The following is a 20963-nucleotide window of genomic DNA, read 5'->3' as shown; positions in this document are numbered from 1 at the left end:
ATATATGACACAAACATACATGGAAACCATAGTTGGCCATGACTTTATAAAAAGCGCCATATTTTAAGCTTTCCAGCGATATAAGCTATAATATGTTTTTTTCACAAAATTACTGAGTTATAGCCAGTTATTATTTTTCTTGATGCTCTCAGACATGTGAAACTGTCACATCCAAACTTTGAAAATTAAAATAAACAAAAATTGTAAATATGAATTTTTCACAATGAGAGAAATGTTAATTTTTTTATTATTTATATCATAATTATGTGGACCCAGGGATAGAAAGAGGTGGACCTATCCATGTGGATCATCTATGGTTAACAACAAGGTTTACAAAAGAACTTATGAATTAAGAGAGGCACTCGAAAAGGCGGTACAGGAGAAGTCAGCTGGTCGTTCTGTGAGAATAACTTGAAATTCAGTTCTAAAAAGATGCATTTATGTACTCAAAAAAATGACGGATTTTCTAAAATAACTTAATGGTGTATGTAATCATATTATTTTTTGAAAAAAAAAACATATTATAGCTTATATCGCTGAAAAGCTTAAAAATGGCGCTTTTTATGAAGTCGTGGCAATGTACTAAAAAAAATAACTAAAGTCTATGGTTTCAATTAAAAAAAAACATATGTTTGTGTCATATGTCAAAAATTACAGGCTTTAGAAAAAATCTGACAAAACAAACTCATTAGGAATGTGATTATCCACAACTTTTAACTGAAAACTTTTTGTCTAAAATAGGTTATAATGGAATTAGGGGACAATTATTTCCCCATTTAACCGACTCTCTATCTCCAGTAGTTTCCGAGATACCCATAGAGAACATCGTAGGAAACTCACTCTGTATAGCGTTATAAGAATAATTGAAATTTCGCCATACTAAATTTGGTATAAAACCATTCTACATCTCATACCGTGTTGTGCATCGGAACACGGGACATAAAATTCCATGTAAATTTTGAAAGGGTCAAATACTATCTTCCCAGATAATTTTATGCAAAAGTTGTTTTTAGAGTTTTTTGAAAAGGCATTAAAGTTGTACTTTTGTCTAGAATTTCGTTTCATTTGGAATAGTCATTTAAAACTTATTTGCAAAAATCTACCTTCAAATTAAGAAATTAAAATACCAGCGAAAATGTTACTGTGTCATTGTCAAACTTGATGTCAAATTTTGTTTACAAAAATTTGAAAGAACCAAATAGACTAATTTTGTATAAAAAAATTTAGATTTTAGCAACTTCTGAAAAAGTTACGATGGTTAAACTGCATTCTGCTGGAAATAGAATTATCGCTTTGTTAGATTTGTCCGTAGCTCAGTCTCCGGAAAGTCTATATCGGATATGTCACCAGTTTAAAGAATAAACTAGGCAGAGGCTTGAAACTAAAGGCACAGTATTGTCGCGAAGTGTGAAGAAAGTGTGAAGAAAAAAATAATGATAACAGTTGCATATACGGTTTTCGGCTATTTTTGTATTATATGGAAAGAATTTTATATACTCACATTCTATTGACCTCAGAGATTGCAAATATGCTGGTGGAGAAGAGAAATTGCGTTTCAAAGTATTTTTTTCAACCAAACAAACTTACGGGACAGGGGAGCGAATAGGGGTGCTGGGCGGGGTAAAAGCGTACAAACTGGTAAAACATGACACACAAATATAGAAAAATCGCATTTTCCATTTAAAAAAATTGAAAAAATATAGATTATGCACGGAATTGCAAAATATTTGAATTTAATATTTGACACCTATTTGACGTTATGAGAATTTTAACACTTGATTTGACATGACACCGATAGAAGGGAAAGCAATGGTGCCAGTCCCACTGAATTTTCTTTAAAATTTTTATATCTGTAGAAAAAATATTTTATTATATTTTTATTGCTATTTGGGATCCGTTTCACTTTATGGCCCTCAAAATTAAGAAATTTTCTATAAAATGAAATGTCAATTCTAATGCTATTGAGACAAACATAAAGAGCTTGAGTTGAGGAAAAATGCAATTTTGGTAAAATAAGAGAAAACATTTTCTAACATACGAAAAAAGAACAAAGAATAAAACCAAACAAAATCAAACCCAATCTAAACCAAACCAACCAAAACCAACCAAAACAAAACCAGCCTAAACCAAACCAACCAAACCGCTCAGTGTGTTTTCATTGCTAGAGCTTTAACTAAACAATTCTCTATACCGCTGGTGGCGATTTAGCCAATATGTTAAATTAAAGTAAGTAAAAAATTAAATAAAAACATTTTAAAACCTATGACGTCATTTTTCCCTTTGAAAAAAAAAGGATGCATGAAATTCCGGACAATTTACTAGCTCATTTGGCAACCATGCATCAATTCACAATGTTTGTCAAAATTCAACCTTCACTACTGTCAGCATATCCTTCAATGTAACCTGCCAATGATTTCTGAATAAAACAGTTTTTCACATTTTTTTGAGGAAATTTTACATAAAAAGCTTAACTAAAGGATTGTAAAATGGTTGTATTATGAGTATATTTAATCAGAATATTGATTTTACCCCGCTATTTAGCACCCCTATTCGCTCCCCTGTCCCTTAAGTTTGTTTGGTTGAAAAAATACTTAAAGAAACACAATTTCTCTTCTCCCCCAGCATATTTGCAATCTCTAAGGATAATAGAATGTGAGTATATAAAAATTTTCTTATATAATCCAAAAATAGCCGAAAACCGTATATGCAACAATTACCAAAATAATGAACAGGAAGAAAACAACAATGACTTGAATAATCTTCTTCATGTTAAAGAAAAGTAAACCATTGACTCCCGTCTATTGGGGTTACAGTAGAAAAAGACCACAGAATCTACCGCCGAACGACTTCTTCTTGTGAATAACACACAAAAACCGTCTTTATGGGTACAGTAAATTCAGAAATATTGATGAACAACATCCCTGTAGAATGCTAAAGATTCTCTTTTTTTTTCATAACAAGGGGCTCTGTCAGAAACACTGCGACCTGTGAGGCCTATTGTGTTTGTCCCCTTTCTATATCTGCACCCATTCTACTATCCCTGTGCCCTGCACTAGCTTATGCAGGTCCTTGATAGGATGGGAGCATAGCTCCTCCGGTTCTAGCCTAGCTTTCACAAATAAAAAGTGTCGCTTGCGATCCAGAGCCTCGCAATGACATATTATATGCTCCACTGTTTCAGGATCTTTATCGCAGAGTCTGCAGCCAAGACTTCAACCTGTATCAAGGTTGAGCTCGTTCAGATAACTTTTGACAGCCATGTGTCCTGTCAAAAGGCCTGTTGTAATCTGCACATTATTCCTGCTAAGCATTAGCAGCTCTTTTGCGGTTTTAGAGCTAGGTCCTTGGATAAAAGTCTTGCTGTGCCTGTGCCCCTGTCTGTTTCTCCAATGGACATTCTGCTGTTCCCTGATCCAGAGTTTCAGTGCACTACGGGCCATACATTTGGGTATTCCTAGTACTGGATCTGGATCAAGATAGGATGCCGATGATCCTTGCCTAGCTAACTCATCGGCTTTTTCGTTGCCTTGGATGCCGCTGTGGCCCGGCACCCAGAATAATTTAATTATGTTCCTACGTGCCAAAGCTCCCAGTTCACCCAGGCATTCCCAGACGAGTCTCGACGATACCTTTGGGCTCATAAGCGCCCCAAGTGCCGCCTGACTGTCTGAGTATATATTGTGTATATATTGTGCTTACCTGAATAAGCTCTTCTATTGTTTTCTCTCGCACATTGTAGAATGGCGAAGATTTCTGTCTGGAATACGGTTGAGTGTTTACCCAAGGAAAAGGATAAGCTTGCTCTTGGTCTTTCCCCAAATACTCCAGCTCCTGTTCCTTCAGCGGTCTTTGACCCGTCTGTATGCCAGGTTAGGTCCATCCTGAAGAAATGTTATATCTGTCCACATTCCTTGGTACATTTTGTTCACCTCGAATGGTTTGTAGTAGTGATAAAAAGGGGTCATTTGGTCCGATCTCATTTGGAGTAGAAGTCCTCCGATAGAATCTCTTCATAACAGCTTTGTATTATGAGGCGTAAATTTTACAACCATCTGGGATATTGTTTGGCTGTGAATGTGGAACACTTTATTAACATTTTATTAAAAACATTTTATTAATTAGTATACGAGCCCTAACAACTAAATGTTCGGACAAACAAAAATTTATTAAAAACCTTTATTTTCATTAAATGAATTATTTACATTTAAGAAATACATTAAAAATATATTAAAATCTAACATTTCTAATGAGTATTTAAATAGTTTAATTTCTATAAACATTGAAATAAACTGTAGGCCAATAAATAAACAAAAATATTGCACAATATTTGACAACTAAATGTTCGGACACTTCAAAAAATATGGCGTTACATCGGCATGAACTTTTGCAACCACTGCATGTCTGTTTGGCATTGTTTTTATTAATGATTGACATACGCCAGAGTAAAAATTTTGCCATAATTCACTTAATATCATCGTCAAATGGGCAACGGTTTCTTGGGGATCGTGGCACAATTTTTGTTTTGTTTTATGCCACATGTCTCGATAACATTAAAGTCCGGACTGTGCGAAGGCCATGAGGGAACCTTGATGTTCATGTCCCTAAACCATTTTTTAGTAGTTTTAGCCATATGGCACGCCCGGCCATCCTGTTGAAATATAATGGTGCGTTTAGACTTGAGCACGCACGAGCTGAGCGTGCGCGCACGGCATTCGTTCGCGCTCTCGGCTCCGTATTCAAATTAAAAACTTATTTTTCGACGAATGAAGTGATCTATTTGTGCGCGCACACCAGAGTGTTGGCGAAAATAATAGGCGTCCAAGAAATAGTCGAGGCTGCAGTCATTGTTATGCACAGCTCAATTATTAAAAAGAAGAAAAATCGAAAACATCGTCGCTGGTGGCAAACCCAAATTTTTAGAAATCGATATAATTTACTGCAACAACTTAGTGTCTGAGGAGGGCTATGAGATCAGTTCAAAAACTTTGCAAGAATGACCAGGCCCGACTTTGAATATTTATAAAATTTAATAATACCAAAAATTACGAACAAAAGATACAAATTTTAGAATACCAATTTCAATAATATCGACATATTCAATATTAATTTTATTTACAAGGTTTTGCCATGCGTTATATTTTTTTGGATTTTTTAATATTACAAAGAATCTTTAACATCCCATAATATAGGCAAATTTTCATATTTTTCAATTAATAATAACGAAAATTCATTGATCCACTCCATAATTTTAATAAAGAAAACGAAAAAAAAATCACACACGCACGCACGAACGCAGACAAAACAAATTGCCGGTGCAAATTGAGCGTTCGCGCACACATAAAATCCCTTTGAGCACGGACCAAAAACCGACACCAGACGGCTCACGTTCGCGGCTGCTCGCATACAGACAGATTCAGAGTGAACGTGCGCGCACAGCCGTTTACACTTGAGCATTCGCGGAGGATCAGTGCGTGCGTGCTCAAGTCTAAACGCACCATAAAATTCATAACCAGGTAAAGGACTCTCGCACTTGGCACAAAACTGTTTTTCAAAATTTCTTGATATTTTGACACATTAGTTGTGCTTTCTACCACCTCATACCTTCCTAGACCCATAGCGGACATAAACTCTAAAAGCATAATGTCTTTAGGAAATTCCACTGTCCATCTTTCATAAAGATCATGCATGCGTGCAGATGTATTCCTTGAACTTGCAATTTGCGATTAGAATTATCAGCGTCGGATTGGGACTTCTGATGTTACAAACTACAAAAATGACATTAAGGTAAAATATTTAATTATTTCCCAATCCGACGCTAATAATTCCAATCGCAAATGGCAAGTGCACGGATTACATGTGCACAGGAGCCACCTTAATATCGATATAATTAACACCGCTAGAGTGTCTATTTGATTAAAGATTGCCTCAAAAGGACAGTGAAATTTCCTAAAGGCATTATGATTTGAAGGAGTATGTCCAAAATAGGCCCAGAAAAGCATGAGGTGGTAGAAGGCATAATTGATGCGTCAAAAAATCAAAAAATTTTGAAAAATATTCTTGTGTCAAGTGGGAAGGACAAAGGGCCTTGTAACCAATTGTTCTCGTAAAGACCAGGACAATAATTTTATATTTCAACAGGATGGCGATGGCGGGGCATGCCATACAACTAAAACTACTAAAAAATGGTTTAGGGACATGAACATCAAGGTCCTCTCATTGCCTTCACACAGTCCGGACCTTAATGTTATCGAGACATGTGGCATAAAACAAAACAAAAATTGTGCCACGATCCCCAAGAAACCGTTGCCCATTTGACGATGATATTAAGTGAATTATGGCAAAATTTTTACTCTGGCGTATGTCAATCATTAATAAAAACAATGCCAAACAGGCTTGAAGTGGCTGCAAAAGTTCATGCCGATGTAACGCCATATTTTTTAAAGTGTCCGAACATTTAGTTGTCACAATATTGTGCAATCATTTTGTTTATTTATTGGCCTACAGTTTATTTTAATGTTTATAGAAACTAAACTATTTAAATACTCATTAGAAATGTTAGATTTTAATATATTTGTAATGTATTTCTTAAATGTAAATAATTCAGTTAATGAAAATAAAAATTTTAAATAAATTTTTGTTTGTCCGAACATTTAGTTGTTAAGGCTCGTAGTTTAATTAATTTCCTTTAGTTACCAGTATTTGTTTTATTTCTTTATTTATTTGGCCTGCGTGTGGTCGAGTAATGACCAGCAATCAAGTCATACTTCGCGAATACTTTTTACCACTTCAACTAATTCTTTTGTACATGATCATTCCAATTCAGAAAAAAATTACCATCTTAAATTCTTGTAAACACAAACATGTGACGTCAAATTTAAAAATGACAAAATCATATCTTTGCTGCTATTTTAATAATTTGAAGTTAAATTTTTGATGCTTGTTACATTTAGATGCCTATGCCAAATAAAACGGAATTCTAGACGAAAGTACAACATTAACGCCTAATGCCTGTTTAAAAAAGTCTAATACAATTTTTGCATAAAATCATCTGGGGAGATAATATTTTACCTTTTCAAAATTTACATGGGATTTCCTATGTTCTATGTTTCAATGCACCATACGATATATCACTAACACATCAATGGAAAAAATTAAGCTGCTTAGAAATATGTAAAAAATATACAGGGTCATATCAATTTAAAATTGCTACCTGTAAAATTGCTACCTGGATAAACCAGAAGCAGTATCTGCATTTCTCGAAAGAAAAATAGAACTTTTGAACTCAATTTTATTCGTTTTTTCGTTAAAAAGCAATTGAACGTTATATTTTACAATGATTTCATTATCACCTAGTATACAGGGTGCTACAAATTCGAGGTACGAGCATTGGTATCTCGGAAACTGTAACAGATACGAAGAATGGTCAGGTTAGGTACTATCAAAAATCAACAATAATATCATGCTATCAAAAAAGTTAGAGTTTTTTGAGAAAAACGGATTTTTTGAAAATAAATTTTATTTTTCCTTGTCGTTAGTTTTTAGAAAATCAAAAAACTAATTGCACATTCTCATAGCCACTTTGTCAGGGCTATCTGATAATATTTTTAGATTTTCAAATTAGCTGATAATTTATGAGAGATACATATGCCAACTTAATTTTTTAAATACGGACATGCATTTTTTATTTGATGTTTTGTAAGAATTCAGTCTACCGAGTATAACGATATGCCACACTTTCTATTTTTTTTGTTTTGGATACTTTAATAACAACAAAACTCTTTAATTACTATTTTAAATAATTATTTTATCTGAATTTTTAAATTATTTAACCTCATTATATTCATCGCAACAATATTAATGAGCATTAATTAACAATGAATAAGGAAAATCGAGTAAATTGAAAGATCCAAATAAATAATATACGGGGCGCTATTCTGTACAACCGTCGGTATCGGTAAGTTACCGACAGCTATCGGTACGCACGGCCAATGAGCGTCGTGTTGATTGTTGTTGTCATAGTTTTAGCTGTCATTAATAGGACATATAACAAATTTGTACCGACGACTCTCGGTATCTCTACCGTGAGGTTAACAAGGTCACGGTAGAGATACCGATCCTCGTCGGTACAAATTTGCGATATCTGCCATAGGACCGATTGGTAACTATGAAAACAACAATTAACACATTTTTACTATATACAAATACGTATCGAGAGCTGTCGTAACTTACCGATACCGACGATTATCGATGCCGTGCACAGAATAGCGCCCCAAAGAATTTAAAAGATATTATTTTTAACTTTTTTTGTGAATTTGAAATTTCAATGTACGATTAATATTATGCATAATATTAATCGTAGTTATTATAAATATACCAACTTCTACAAACAAGTTTCTAATGCTCTACATGTTCGATAGGTTTACCTACCACCCTCCCTATTGCACACATTTATTTTTCGTTCAATTTTATGTATATCCCTTTCAACAGATCTTCTTCTTATACTTCCGAATGCATTTTGTACTCTTTGTTGTAAATGTTCAGGTGAATTGATTTCACTTTTACAAATGACGTCAAGTAATGCCCCCGCCCCTTGGCGACAGGTCCAGACTTGCCATTATACTGTTCGACCATTTCCAATCTTGGGAATTGATTTGATTGTTTATATTATATATTTATATTATTTATTTTTTATATCTTCCGTATTCAATGTTGAGACATTGTTAAGTCTTAAAGCTCATCAATATTGCAAAAATTAATAGATTTAATATTTAAAAAAAACAGGGCCGGACTTGATATTAGTTTAAATAAATTGTGTTTAAATGCCCGAAAAAAATATTAAGTGTGCATATCATTGTACTCAGGAGGCCGAATTCTTTCAAAACCTGAAATAAAAAATGCCGATCCGTAGTTTTCATCAAGTTGGCCTATGTATCTCACAAATTATCAGCTAATTCAGTACAATCAGATAACCCTAATAAAGTGGCTACGAGAATGTGCAAGTAGTTTTTTGATTTTCTAAAAAGTAACCACCAGGAAAAAATAAACAAAAAAAGATTTCAGTTAACGTCTCCTTTTTGCCGCCAGGGCTAATCTGGACGGGGCCTACTTTGTTTACGCGGAATCCGAACCGCGGTCCTCGGCCATATCATGGTTAATGGCCTACCGACTTGGCAGGTGTCTAAATCGACTCTTACTCCCGAGATATCCGATCTCATCCGGCCTCGAACCGGCGTGAAAGAGCAGTGTGTATGAATAGATTTTACACTTTTGCCTTTTTTTGGACAACAGCACGATACAAAGTTTCGAACCGGTCACCCGTCCATCCACTAGTATTGCCTTACGTCGCTTAACTTCGGTGTTCTAATGGGAACCGGTGTCTCGACGTAGCTAGGCCGTTGCAGGAAAAAATAAAATAGATTTTCAAAAAAAATCCGTTTTTTCAAATAACTCAGCAATCCTTGAAATTTGAAAACAAAATTTGACGTTATCTTGGTGAACATCCCAAGGCGCAACTTTGCCCCAATTTAACCATCCTCGTATCTATTACGGTTTCCGCGATACCAACGTTCGTACTCCGAATTTGTAGCACCCTGTATTGCTAAATCTGTACATTTTAATTAGCAGTCTGGATCTGAATTTACCAAAAGGTGATGCTAATTGCATGTTTAATTCATGAATGTACTCAAGAAATACGATTTTCCTTTCAGTGAATATTTTAGGCTTCCCTTGATGTCAACAAAAGTTACGCCAAATGAGCAACCTGAAATTTTAATTTTAGAAATACCACAGCTTATTTATTCAAAGATTTAATGCAATATACTCGTATTACGTAAATTTAATGTGTTATCTAATAGTAAACATAATTGCAAAGCATTCGTACTCGTGGTTCTTCAATATCCAATTTCCAAACCAAACCAAACTTTAATATTAATCAGTTAACACAGATCAACAAAATAAAATCGTATTTCTAATAAATAATTTAGCCATAAAAAGTACAATATACTACACTCAATGCAAAAAAACGCAACGGTTTTCGTGATTTTTAAAATGTTATATTTTTTTATTTTTAGCCCTATTTCCTTGATTTTTTTTAGCAAACTGTATATAAATATATCGAGTTTAACTTGTAAACTCAGTTTATTATAACCTTTAGTATTTGACTTATTATACAGGATTAATCGAAGAGTTGTTTTTTACCCTATTATGGCATAACTTCGTGTTCAAATTTTCCTAAAACATAATTTTTCGGTCAGAACCATGTCTCCTAAATATTTTGTTTTTAGGGTTCCGTACCCAAAGGGTAAAAATGGGAACCCTATTACTAAGACTTCGCTGTCCGTCCGTCTATCCGTCCGTCTGTCCGTCTCTCTGTCCTTCCGTCTGTCCGTCTCTCTGTCCTTCCGTCTGTCCGTCCGTCACAAAGGTCTATCTTATGAACCGTTATAGCTAGACAGTTGAAATTTTTACAGATAATTTATCTATGTTGCCGCTATAAAAACAAATACTAAAAACAGAATTAAATAAATGTTTATAAATAAAAAAGTACTTTCACTAAACTAAATTTTTTTCATTATCGTTGCTTTTTGATGTTATTCTTCATAATGACGAGGTGACTTTGATGACTATTGTTGTGTACGATTGAATATCATTTTTAGTGTCGAAGATTATGCAAAAAATCATTGATTTTATTGAAGACGGCCGAAATTATGAATATTCGCTTGGTTCTTGAAAAAGAATGGTAAAACATAACACAATATATTATGAGGAGCAGACTTACTAAATACAGTTTGTCCATTTTTTTAAGATTTTCAACCCAAGGTGGCATTGCAAACTACACACACAGAGTTACAATATTATGTGAGAAACGACATTCTAAATTCATTTTATCCTATTCGAATTAAATGGCGAAAATACCTTAGACTTTCTATGTGATGTATGTCCATTGGCGGTAGACAAACAGAAGTATGTCCTTTTATACTGTGGACATACTGCTGTTTGTTTGGCATTGCCAGATGAAGAGTATTTTTTTTTCTACAATTTCTTTTTTTATTTTTTAATAATTCTACTTAAAATAAAATGAATGGAACCACAACTGGAGATCATATAGTTGGAGATACGGACCGTGGCGCGGTAGCAGAAAAATTAGAGAAATTTCACGTCTAAAGGACAGTCAGTAGTTTCAATTTTTTCGTAAATCAACAAAACTATATTTTCAGATATAGGTGTAATATTTTTATAATTCTGTATCCATTTTTTTCTTCTTCTTCTTCTAATGCGAATCCATTAATGGATGTTTGCGATGACATTTTCCATCGCTTCTCTATTCCTGGCGGTGTTTATTAACGACTGTACGTCGTGTAGGCCTGTCCACTGTCTAACATTTCTCAGCCAAGACATTTTCTTCCTTCCGATACCCCTCCGACCTTCGATCTTGCCTTCGATTAACACATGCAAGAATTGATATTTGGGGTTTCGCATTATGTGCCCCAGGTATGCGGTTTTTTTCTTCTTAATCAATTCAAACAATTCGCGCTGTTTGTTGACATGTCTCAGGACTTCCTCATTTGTTAACCTAACCGTCCAAGGTTGCGATACAGCTACATCTCGAAAGCCTCTAGTTTATTAATGGCAGCTGCTTTCAATGTCCAACCTTCCGTACCATAAAGGAGCACCGACCACACGTAACACTTTACGAATCTTAATCTGAGGTTAAGGTCAAATTCAGAACAGACAAGTACCTTTCGGAACCTCAAGAATGCCTGCCGAGCGACATTTAATTTCCTTGTCTGATGTCCAATCTTCGGAGAGCCAGATGCCCAAGTACTTAAATTTATCTACCCTCTCTATGGGTCTTGTATTAAATGTTATAATGGAGTTTTTCAACACATCTGGATTTCTGGATATTATCATAAATTTAGTTTTCTTGATGTTTATGTTTAAACCCATTACTTTACTCTGTTCTCCTACCTTGTTGACCAGTTGTTGTAGATATGTATATTGACTGCAATCAAGACCTTATCGTCGGCGTAGCAGATGTTATTAATCCACACTCCGTTAACTTTGACTCCCATTTCCACATCCTCTAGAGCCTCTTGGAAAATAGCCTCTGAGTACAAATTGAATAGGAGTGGAGACACGCAACCCTGTCGCACCCCCCCTTCTAACTTGTATGGGATTGGACATGGTATTGGCCAATTTTATTTGTGCTGTTTGGTTCCAGTACAAGTTTTCTATGCATTGTATGTCTTTTTGGTCTATATCAAGCCTTTTGAGCAGCTGCATTGATTTGTTGTGTTGCACGCGATCGAATGCCGAATGTCTATGAAACACAGGCACACATCCTTTCTCTGATCGTAGCAGTTCTGGACAAGTACCTGTGTTGCAACTTTCGCTTCCCTTGTACCTAACCCTTGCCTGAACCCCATTTCTGAATCGCTTATGTCCCTTTCACATTTTTTGTAAATTCTCTGGTGTATGATTTTCAGAAATATTTTTAGGGTATGGCTCATCAGGCTGATAAGTCTATGATCTTCACATTTTCTGGCATTGGCCTTCTTAGACAGGGGGATATGGGCCTTCTTAGACAGGGGGATGTTTGCGACGACATTTTCCATCGCTTCTCTATTCCTGGCGGTGTTTATTAACAACTGTACGTCGTGTAGGTCTGTCCACTGTCTAACATTTCTCAGCCAAGACATTCTCTTCCTTCCGATACCCCTCCGGCCTTCGATCTTGCCTTCGATTAACACATGCAAGAATTGATATTTGGGGTTTCGCATTATGTGCCCCAGGTATGCGGTTTTTTTCTTCTTAATCAATCCAAACAATTCGCCATGTTTGTTGACACGTCTCAGGACTTCCTCATTTGTTAACCTAACCGTCCAAGGTATCTTCAGAATTCTGCGATACAGCTACATCTCGAAAGCCTCTAGTTTATTAATGGCAGCTGCTTTCAATGTCCAACCTTCCGTACCATAAAGGAGCACCGACCACACGTAACACTTTACGAATCTTAATGTGAGGTTAAGGTCAAATTCAGAACAGACAAGTACCTTTCGGAACCTCAAGAATGCCTGCCGAGCGACATTTAATTTCCTTGTCTGATGTCCAGTCTTCGGAGAGCCAGATGCCCAAGTACTTAAATTTATCTACCCTCTCTATGGGCCTTGTATTAAATGTTATAATGGAGTTTTTCAACACATCTGGATTTCTGGATATTATCATAAATTTAGTTTTCTTGATGTTTATGTTTAAACCCATTACTTTACTCTGTTCTCCTACCTTGTTGACCAGTTGTTGTAGATATGTATATTGACTGCAATCAAGACCGTATCGTCGGCATAGCAGATGTTATTAATCCACACTCCGTTAACTTTGACTCCCATTTCCACATCCTCTAGAGCCTCTTGGAAAATAGCCTCTGAGTACAAATTGAATAGGAGTGGAGACACGCAACCCTGTCGCACCCCCCCTTCTAACTTGTATGGGATTGGACATGGTATTGGCCAATTTTATTTGTGCTGTTTGGTTCCAGTACAAGTTTTCGATGCATTGTATGTCTTTTTGGTCTATATCAAGCCTTTTGATCAGCTGCATTGATTTGTGGTGTTGCACGCGATCGAATGCCGAATGTCTATGAAACACAGGCACACATCCTTTCTCTGATCGTAGCAGTTCTGGACAAGTACCTGTGTTGCAACTATCGCTTCCCTTTTACCTAACCCTTGCCTGAACCCCATTTCTGAATCGCTTATGTCCCTTTCACATTTTTTGTAAAGTCTCTGGTGTATGATTTTCAGAAATATTTTTAGGGTATGGCTCATCAGGCTGATAAGTCTATGATCTTCACATTTTCTGGCATTGGCCTTCTTAGACAGGGGGATAAAAGTAGAACGCAACCACTGTTTGGGGTAGTGACCTGTCTCATATCCATTTTTTTAGTATACCAGTTTTTCGGTAAGTTTCACTTAAAAAAGCATAACACAAGCAAAAAGCATAGCAGTTTTTCTTTAACTATCAAAATTCGAAAAAAATGGACAAAATGCATCTAGAAAGTCTGCTCCTCGTATGTGCAGCCTCATTGGCAGTATGAACATGACGACTCCAGACAATTTAAAGCAGCTGGGGGAGGCAATACAAAGGATTAGAGTATTTTTTACAAGTTTCTTGTTTGTTTGTAGACTTAATACAGTTATGTTTTTTTTAATATCCTTAGTTCTGTAAGTGTTACTTGAACCAAGTCTGTATCGTTAGTTTTTCACGTTTTTTTAAATGTTAATATAGAGTTCTAATGCAGTGTCGATATGATATTATGACAAAGCCACCTCGTGATATTTAAAAATTAAATCATAAAGTAATAATAAGTGAAAAAATTGCAAATTGTTGGTGGCAAGTTCATTTCCCTCTTAAAAATTAACAAGGCATGTGTTGACAAGAGTCAAAATACAAAATGTTCAGGAAACATGATTCTGATCGAAAAATAATTTTTTAGGAAAAGTTTCTTACGAAATTATTGCACAGTGTGTTTTAAAGTTCAAAAGAAGATAAAAAAACAACCCTTCAATAAACCCTCTATAATACTAAAGTTTATAAAAAACTAAGTATATAAATTAAAGTTGATAGATTCATATACAGTTTGCTAAAAAATTATGAAAATAGGGCTAAAAATAAAAATATAACACTTTAAACTTGACGAAAAAAATTTTGATGCGTTTCTTTGCATCTGACTGTATATGAATCCAGTGCAACAAAAAGTCGGCATAGAGTCCGATTTTCTTCTGATCTAATAATTTTTTTTAACTCTGGTAGGTTTTTGTAATTTTAATTACATTTTTCAAAAATATTTACTATATATTCTTATTACTAATATTAAAAGTGATTTTACAGATCGACAAAATAAAATTGTATTTGTAATATGCTATTTATTCTTAAAAATACAGTTTTAATATGACAGTCCGTATAAAATGAGATCTATTTATATTATTTAATTTTTCTTATTTTAGATACATTTTTGTTTTAAAAATTCTACTAAATAATATCAATAAATATCATTTTATATTCTCAAAATATTAAATATTTTATTTCATGAAATCTATTTGAATTATAGTTGCTCTCAAAAAAAATCGTTTGAAGTTTAAATTTGATGTTAAATTTCTTTCATTAAAAGTAAAATATTAATATTACATTTTATAAACTTTTTGATATTTTTTAATTATAAAACTGAAATATAAGGGTTTTATGGTAATCTTATTTTTGACACGCAAACGTTGGTAAAAAATTATATTTTTTATATAAAACATAAAATCCTTGCTGAATTCAAGCCCACAATATTCTTTCATCTCTAATATTTTTCCTGTTTTATTAAATGCGAATTTTTATATTGTGTAAAATTTCGTTCTGTTATAGTTAATTTATGGATGAGTATCTAAAAGAAAGAAAAGTTATATAAAAATAGCATCCTCTTTAATCCGGACTTTGTAGCACTTGATTGGGAATTTTTAGTAAAATTATTTTATTTTAGGTATACTATTTTTGAATAGGTAATATTTCACGATACATTTTAGCCCATACTATCGCAAGAATCCAGTTTGTTTTAGACAAATACTGAGAGATCTTTATTTGTTTTGCTTTTATTTAGTTTATGCCAGTAGATAACTGATCTGCAATATTTCTTATTATTGTTGTTTTCCATTGTTACCTTTGCCCGCATAGTGCAAAAAGAAGAAACGGGAAAGACTGCGTTTACTATCCCGACCGCAGCCCATAACTGGACCAATTTGTACTTGTTATCTCTCCAAGAACGACAAGAACGGAATGGAGATGGCTGGTGGCTACATCGCTGATATCGATTCTGATTAAAAATCTGCGATCAAAACACTTACTTACACAGCTTTGTTCTTCACTTAAGTTCCACTCCTTATTAAAACACCTGGCCTTACCTACCAAAGATACTTCTTTTGAGTTCAAGCGCAGGCACTAGCTACGAACTGACGGAACCTGCCCCTATACATTAAATGGTACATACTATTTTTTACACTTTTTTCAAGCGATGTGTCACACTTGTGTACCACCGGCTTTTTATCAAATATTTACACATACTAGATGTGGTGTTTTTATTTTTCATTTTAATTACTGTGTTATTAAAAACATTTTAACGTGTTTTATACAAACACCCTAAAAAGAAACCTTAAAGTGTTATAAATAATTTATTTTTATATTTTAAATAACTAGTAATGAATATTGAGTTGTTAACTTACACGAGGCGACAGGTTTATTAATATTAATCTGTTAAGTCCTCCAAATGAACTTATTGCTATACTGCAGAATATTTGCCAGATAGAGAGATAAACTGTAACTAGTTGATAAATGGTCGGCAGAGTTAATGAGCTCATATCGATCTGAAAATACATTATTCAGAGCAAGGCATAAATGCTGGTGTATGAATAGAAATGTCATGAGACTTTTAGTTGGCTGCTTTTAGTTGGTTAACTGCCTACGTTAAGTAAACACAATAATTAGTAATACTGTAGTAATAAATTTACATATTAGAAGTGTATTACATATTACAACTTTATTTTTCATCAGTATAATATTAACTAACATTTTTTTTAATAAATCTTCATAAAAGTTGCGTCTACGGTACTAGTAGATATACAAGTTTTGCAAACAAATTTAAAGAAATAAGAGCCAGGTTATGCGTTATTACGTGTATATTTATTTCAAAAGTTTAATAATTTTAATGAGGGACAAAAAGATTTTTGAAATTATAAGAGGGTCTTAAAATTAACTTGAAAGAATTATTTTAAATAAATTAAAGATTTGTTAAGAAGATTGGTCATATAATAACTACAAACCGTACAATATTATAAGGTTTCCGAAAAAAACAATTTTCATCATAATTTTAGGAATTGTGATAACCATTTTCTTGTAAATAAAAATATTTTCAAAAATTTAAGAAGTTTCAACCGACAAAGAATATTTTTGTGTTGCATATTCATGAACTAAAATAATTATTAATAACGTAATAATGATATTATAAACAATATTTTTATTAAAATTGTCAATATAAAAAAAATCATGTTTTATAGGACACAAATGAGATAGTGTTTGTATTAAAAAAAATATTTTTTTTTAGTTATCGTGAAAATATCGTTCAGGATGATGAAAACAAATTCTGGTAAAGTTGGAGCTTTTAATATTAATATTAAGAGGTGCATCATCGTTATTTTCTCTTTCCCGTTTAAAAAATAAGGAATTTTTTTTTCTTTAGAATTTTATTGCATTCTAACAAATCAGCGTTTTGTAAAAATCAATACATATTCTGGTAGGAAATTGAACGGTCTTCAAAAAAGGTCTGACATGAATGTTCATTTAATCGACTCGTTTGAAAGTTATTGAAGGTTAAACTTCAACTTCAAATCATATATGATTCCTTCCACAATTATTTATATTTTCTCACCAAATGGCCCAAAAACATAAAATATGATAATTTAGGTGTTTGAGCCATTATTTCGTGATAAAATATGATAGTTTATGTTTATAAGTCAATATTTCGTGATAAAATATAAAAATTGTGGAGCTTATCATATACGATTTGAAGTTGAACTTTAACCTTCAATAACTTTCAAACGAATCGATTAAATGAAAATTTATATCAGACCTTTTTTGAAGACCGTTTAATTTTATACAAGAATATGTATTGATTTTTACCAAACGCTAAAAAAGAACGCAATAAAATTCCAAAGAAAAAAATGTTTCCCCTCGTTATTTAAACGGGAAATAGAAAATAACGATGAGGCACCTCTTAATATTAATATTAATAATTATTTTTTATACAAGACGATAATGCAATTTTACCGTCGTGTATAAAACAATATTTTTTTCCATAGCGAGTTACGTTTTAAAAAAAATCAGAAATCGTTATTTCAAGGAATTTATTGCGAGTAGAAAAAATATTGTGCTGGGATGGCATTGCTTTCTATGTAATTTGACAAATAAATAAAGCTGTCTCTTTTGTTGTCAGTTTTGAGTCAATATTTTTTAATTCTCTTTCGTGTCGATTGCTGATTGAATTTGAGCCAGAAATGGCTCAAAAGGAAATAAGTAAATTACCAACAGATATTCAGGCTGAGGCGACAAACGCCATATCCAAACTACTTCCATTTAAATCCCGAATAACTTATAAAAAGGAATACAAAAATTTTCAAAAATGGAAGCAATTAAAAAACGTGCAATAAGAAATAAAGTTTTTAACCTATCCTCGCTGTTAAAGTATCATTTAATCTACCCTTGCGGTTAAAGTACTATTTTATCTACTGTTTTTGATAGATATAAGGCAATTTTAACAGTTGCATTGGAAAAAAAGCTCAAACTTTACCAGAATTTTTTTCATCATCCTGACGATATTTTCACAGTAATTAAAAAGAAAAAAATTTTTTTTTTGTGCACTATAGTATGTAAAATATATTTTTGTAACAAATAACGAATATTATTTTTTTAGTAACTCTAGATAACGATTTATCTATACCCTACCACAACTTTATTGTTGGCAAAAAAGTTAGTGCCAGATATTTTACACAATAGAAAATAAACTGAAACTCGTATGATAAATGTAGGAAAAGGTAGTGATTTCATCTCAATATAAAAAAGGCATTATGCCGAGCATATCATAAATGCTGGTGAGTGAACAAAAAATCCATTAAACCTTTTTAATATCTAATACATACCTATACATATAATTTTTTACCAAAAAATTTACATAAAATTTTAGTAGCCATCTTCTGGATATAAATATTGAACAGGAGACACAAAACTAAGTTTGGGCCTAAAGGAGATTTTCCGATATTTCAAAATCATATAAATTTGGATAACTAAAATTAAAAATGTAGAAAGTCTTGAAGTATTAAAAAATTTTCTATGGAAACCACAATCTGTTTTACAACGAAATTGATTAGGATGAACATAGACCAAGTACATTTCTAAATATAGCACTGACAAAAAATAAACAAACACAAAATATTTTAAACATCAAACACACAATTAAACTGTTTTAGCTGTATCTTCAGAATAAAATTAAAAATTAGCTTAATTAGATGTTTCGACATCATTTTTAAATAGGGAAATAAATGAAGATATGTACAGTATGTCCCCGGATTGTCTTTAAAAGAGGAAAATCACTTTTATTATTGACATTTTGAGAAAAATGCATTCTTCATAAAAGTTTTTGCTTATTTTAAAATGGTTAATCCCGTTTATACTTTTCCAAATATCCATACCGTTTCAAGAAAATTAAAAAAAAACATGAAAATATAGTTGAATTTTTTCTAAATTCTAAAAATCAAAAGGCGTTTCTGTGGTAATACAACTTCGTTTTCATTCTTTGATAGATTGTTATCCATATAATTTTAATTAATGTAATGTTTTTTGTTGTTTTAAAACGTCAAAGAAGAACAAAATTTATTTAGTTTAATGCCAAGGAAAGGATAATTATAGTTTAATGATATTTTACCAACAGCAAGGAATATGACATTAATCAAAATTAATAATAACCATCTATCAAAAAATGAAATCGACTTGGTATTACCTTAGAAACGCCTTTTGATTTTTAGAACTTTGTGAATTCATAGTTTCATTTTTTCTTATTTTTTTTTCTAAAACAGTATGGAAATATGGAAAAGTATAAACGGGGATTAACCATTTTAGAAGAAGCAAATTTTTTTATGAATGCAGTTTTCTCAAAATGTCAAAAATAAAAAAGTTTTTCCTCTTGTAAAGACAATCCGGTGACATACTGTATATCCATAACAATGTAAAAATGTATACAGTACGTAGCATGTTAAATAAAAATTAAAAAAATAACACACATACAGATGTGGGTTAATTTTTATATATTTAAAACATATAAAGAAATTCAGAAAAATTGTCATAACTTTGCTAATTATGATAGTCATTTTTCTTCGCAATGTATTTTTTAATTATTAATCTTTATGTATATATTTCTGACGATTTGTTGTATTTATATATTTATTACGTAATGATATATATTTATGTCATTATGTTAAAAAGTAATTATGTTTAGGAAACATAATTTCTAATAAAATATTTTTCTATTATTGTCATTTACCACTGTATTTTTTTTATATGTCTTTCATCACATTAGATAGAAACGGTAAGAATAATTATGTTGATTTACCTTAAAATGTTTTAAGTTATATAGAATATATGAGTAGCAAATATTCTATCAAAAAATAAATTGAAAAACAACAATATGTAGCTCTGTTTTATTCAGTTGAGGGCAATAATAAAAACTGCATGGCAAATGAGAATGAAAACAAGTAAATGCGTGATCTGCAGATTCAAATATATGCTATAATATTAACTTTTCTTTTTCAGGTTTATAGTTATGATAAAGTGTCAAATATATCACTTCTAACACAATATTTTTATTAAAAAAAGTTATTGCTACAAAAATTTAAATTTTATATTACAACAAACTGAATTTAAAAAATGTATATACCTCTGTGGCGGATACATCTCTTCAAAAAAATCTTTTGGGTATTTCGCTACTGTATTTAGCCAGAAGATCTACAAAATAAAATTATTATATTATTTTTTGTAAACACTGGTACGTTACTGGTAAGTGTATTTCTTCCCGTCGTGGGAAGTACAAAACACTTAGACCAAAGAAAAAACTAGTTTAAATAACTAAATACAACTATTCGACAACACTTTAGTTTTTTCAGCACATACGTCTATAAAAACTGTTGACATTCTGTATATCATGTTGACTTGATATTTTGTCATTTTGACAGATTGTCACCGGTTTTTAAATACGTATCTATATGTTATATACGTTTTTTCTTCGTCAGACAAATTTGTTTATTAGTAAATCACTGCTGACAAGCTGGTCTCCGTTGGATTAACGCCGCACTGTTAAAAAATAACAACTCTTTCATTTTGTAGAT

At 32.5% G+C, this 20963-nt stretch overlaps 1 protein-coding gene across 1 annotated transcript in view; it reads left to right on the top strand.

Annotated features, from left to right (window-relative positions):
• LOC115878624 overlaps positions 1-15858 on the top strand; it is a 46518-nt gene extending 30660 nt beyond the window's left edge. The window contains exon 4 of the mRNA XM_030895170.1: positions 15712-15858. Coding sequence (XP_030751030.1) covers positions 15712-15858 — 147 coding nt within the window. The remainder of the gene's footprint in view (positions 1-15711) is intronic.
• Positions 15859-20963: the final 5105 nt, after the last annotated feature.

This window comes from Sitophilus oryzae, unplaced genomic scaffold (genome assembly GCF_002938485.1).
Source record: "Sitophilus oryzae breed Bouriz unplaced genomic scaffold, Soryzae_2.0 scaffold_151_pilon_pilon, whole genome shotgun sequence".
NCBI classification, from domain to species: Eukaryota; Metazoa; Arthropoda; class Insecta; order Coleoptera; family Curculionidae; genus Sitophilus; species Sitophilus oryzae.
The sequence above is the reverse complement of the archived record's forward strand: the minus strand, read 5'-3'. Positions and strand labels throughout refer to the sequence as shown.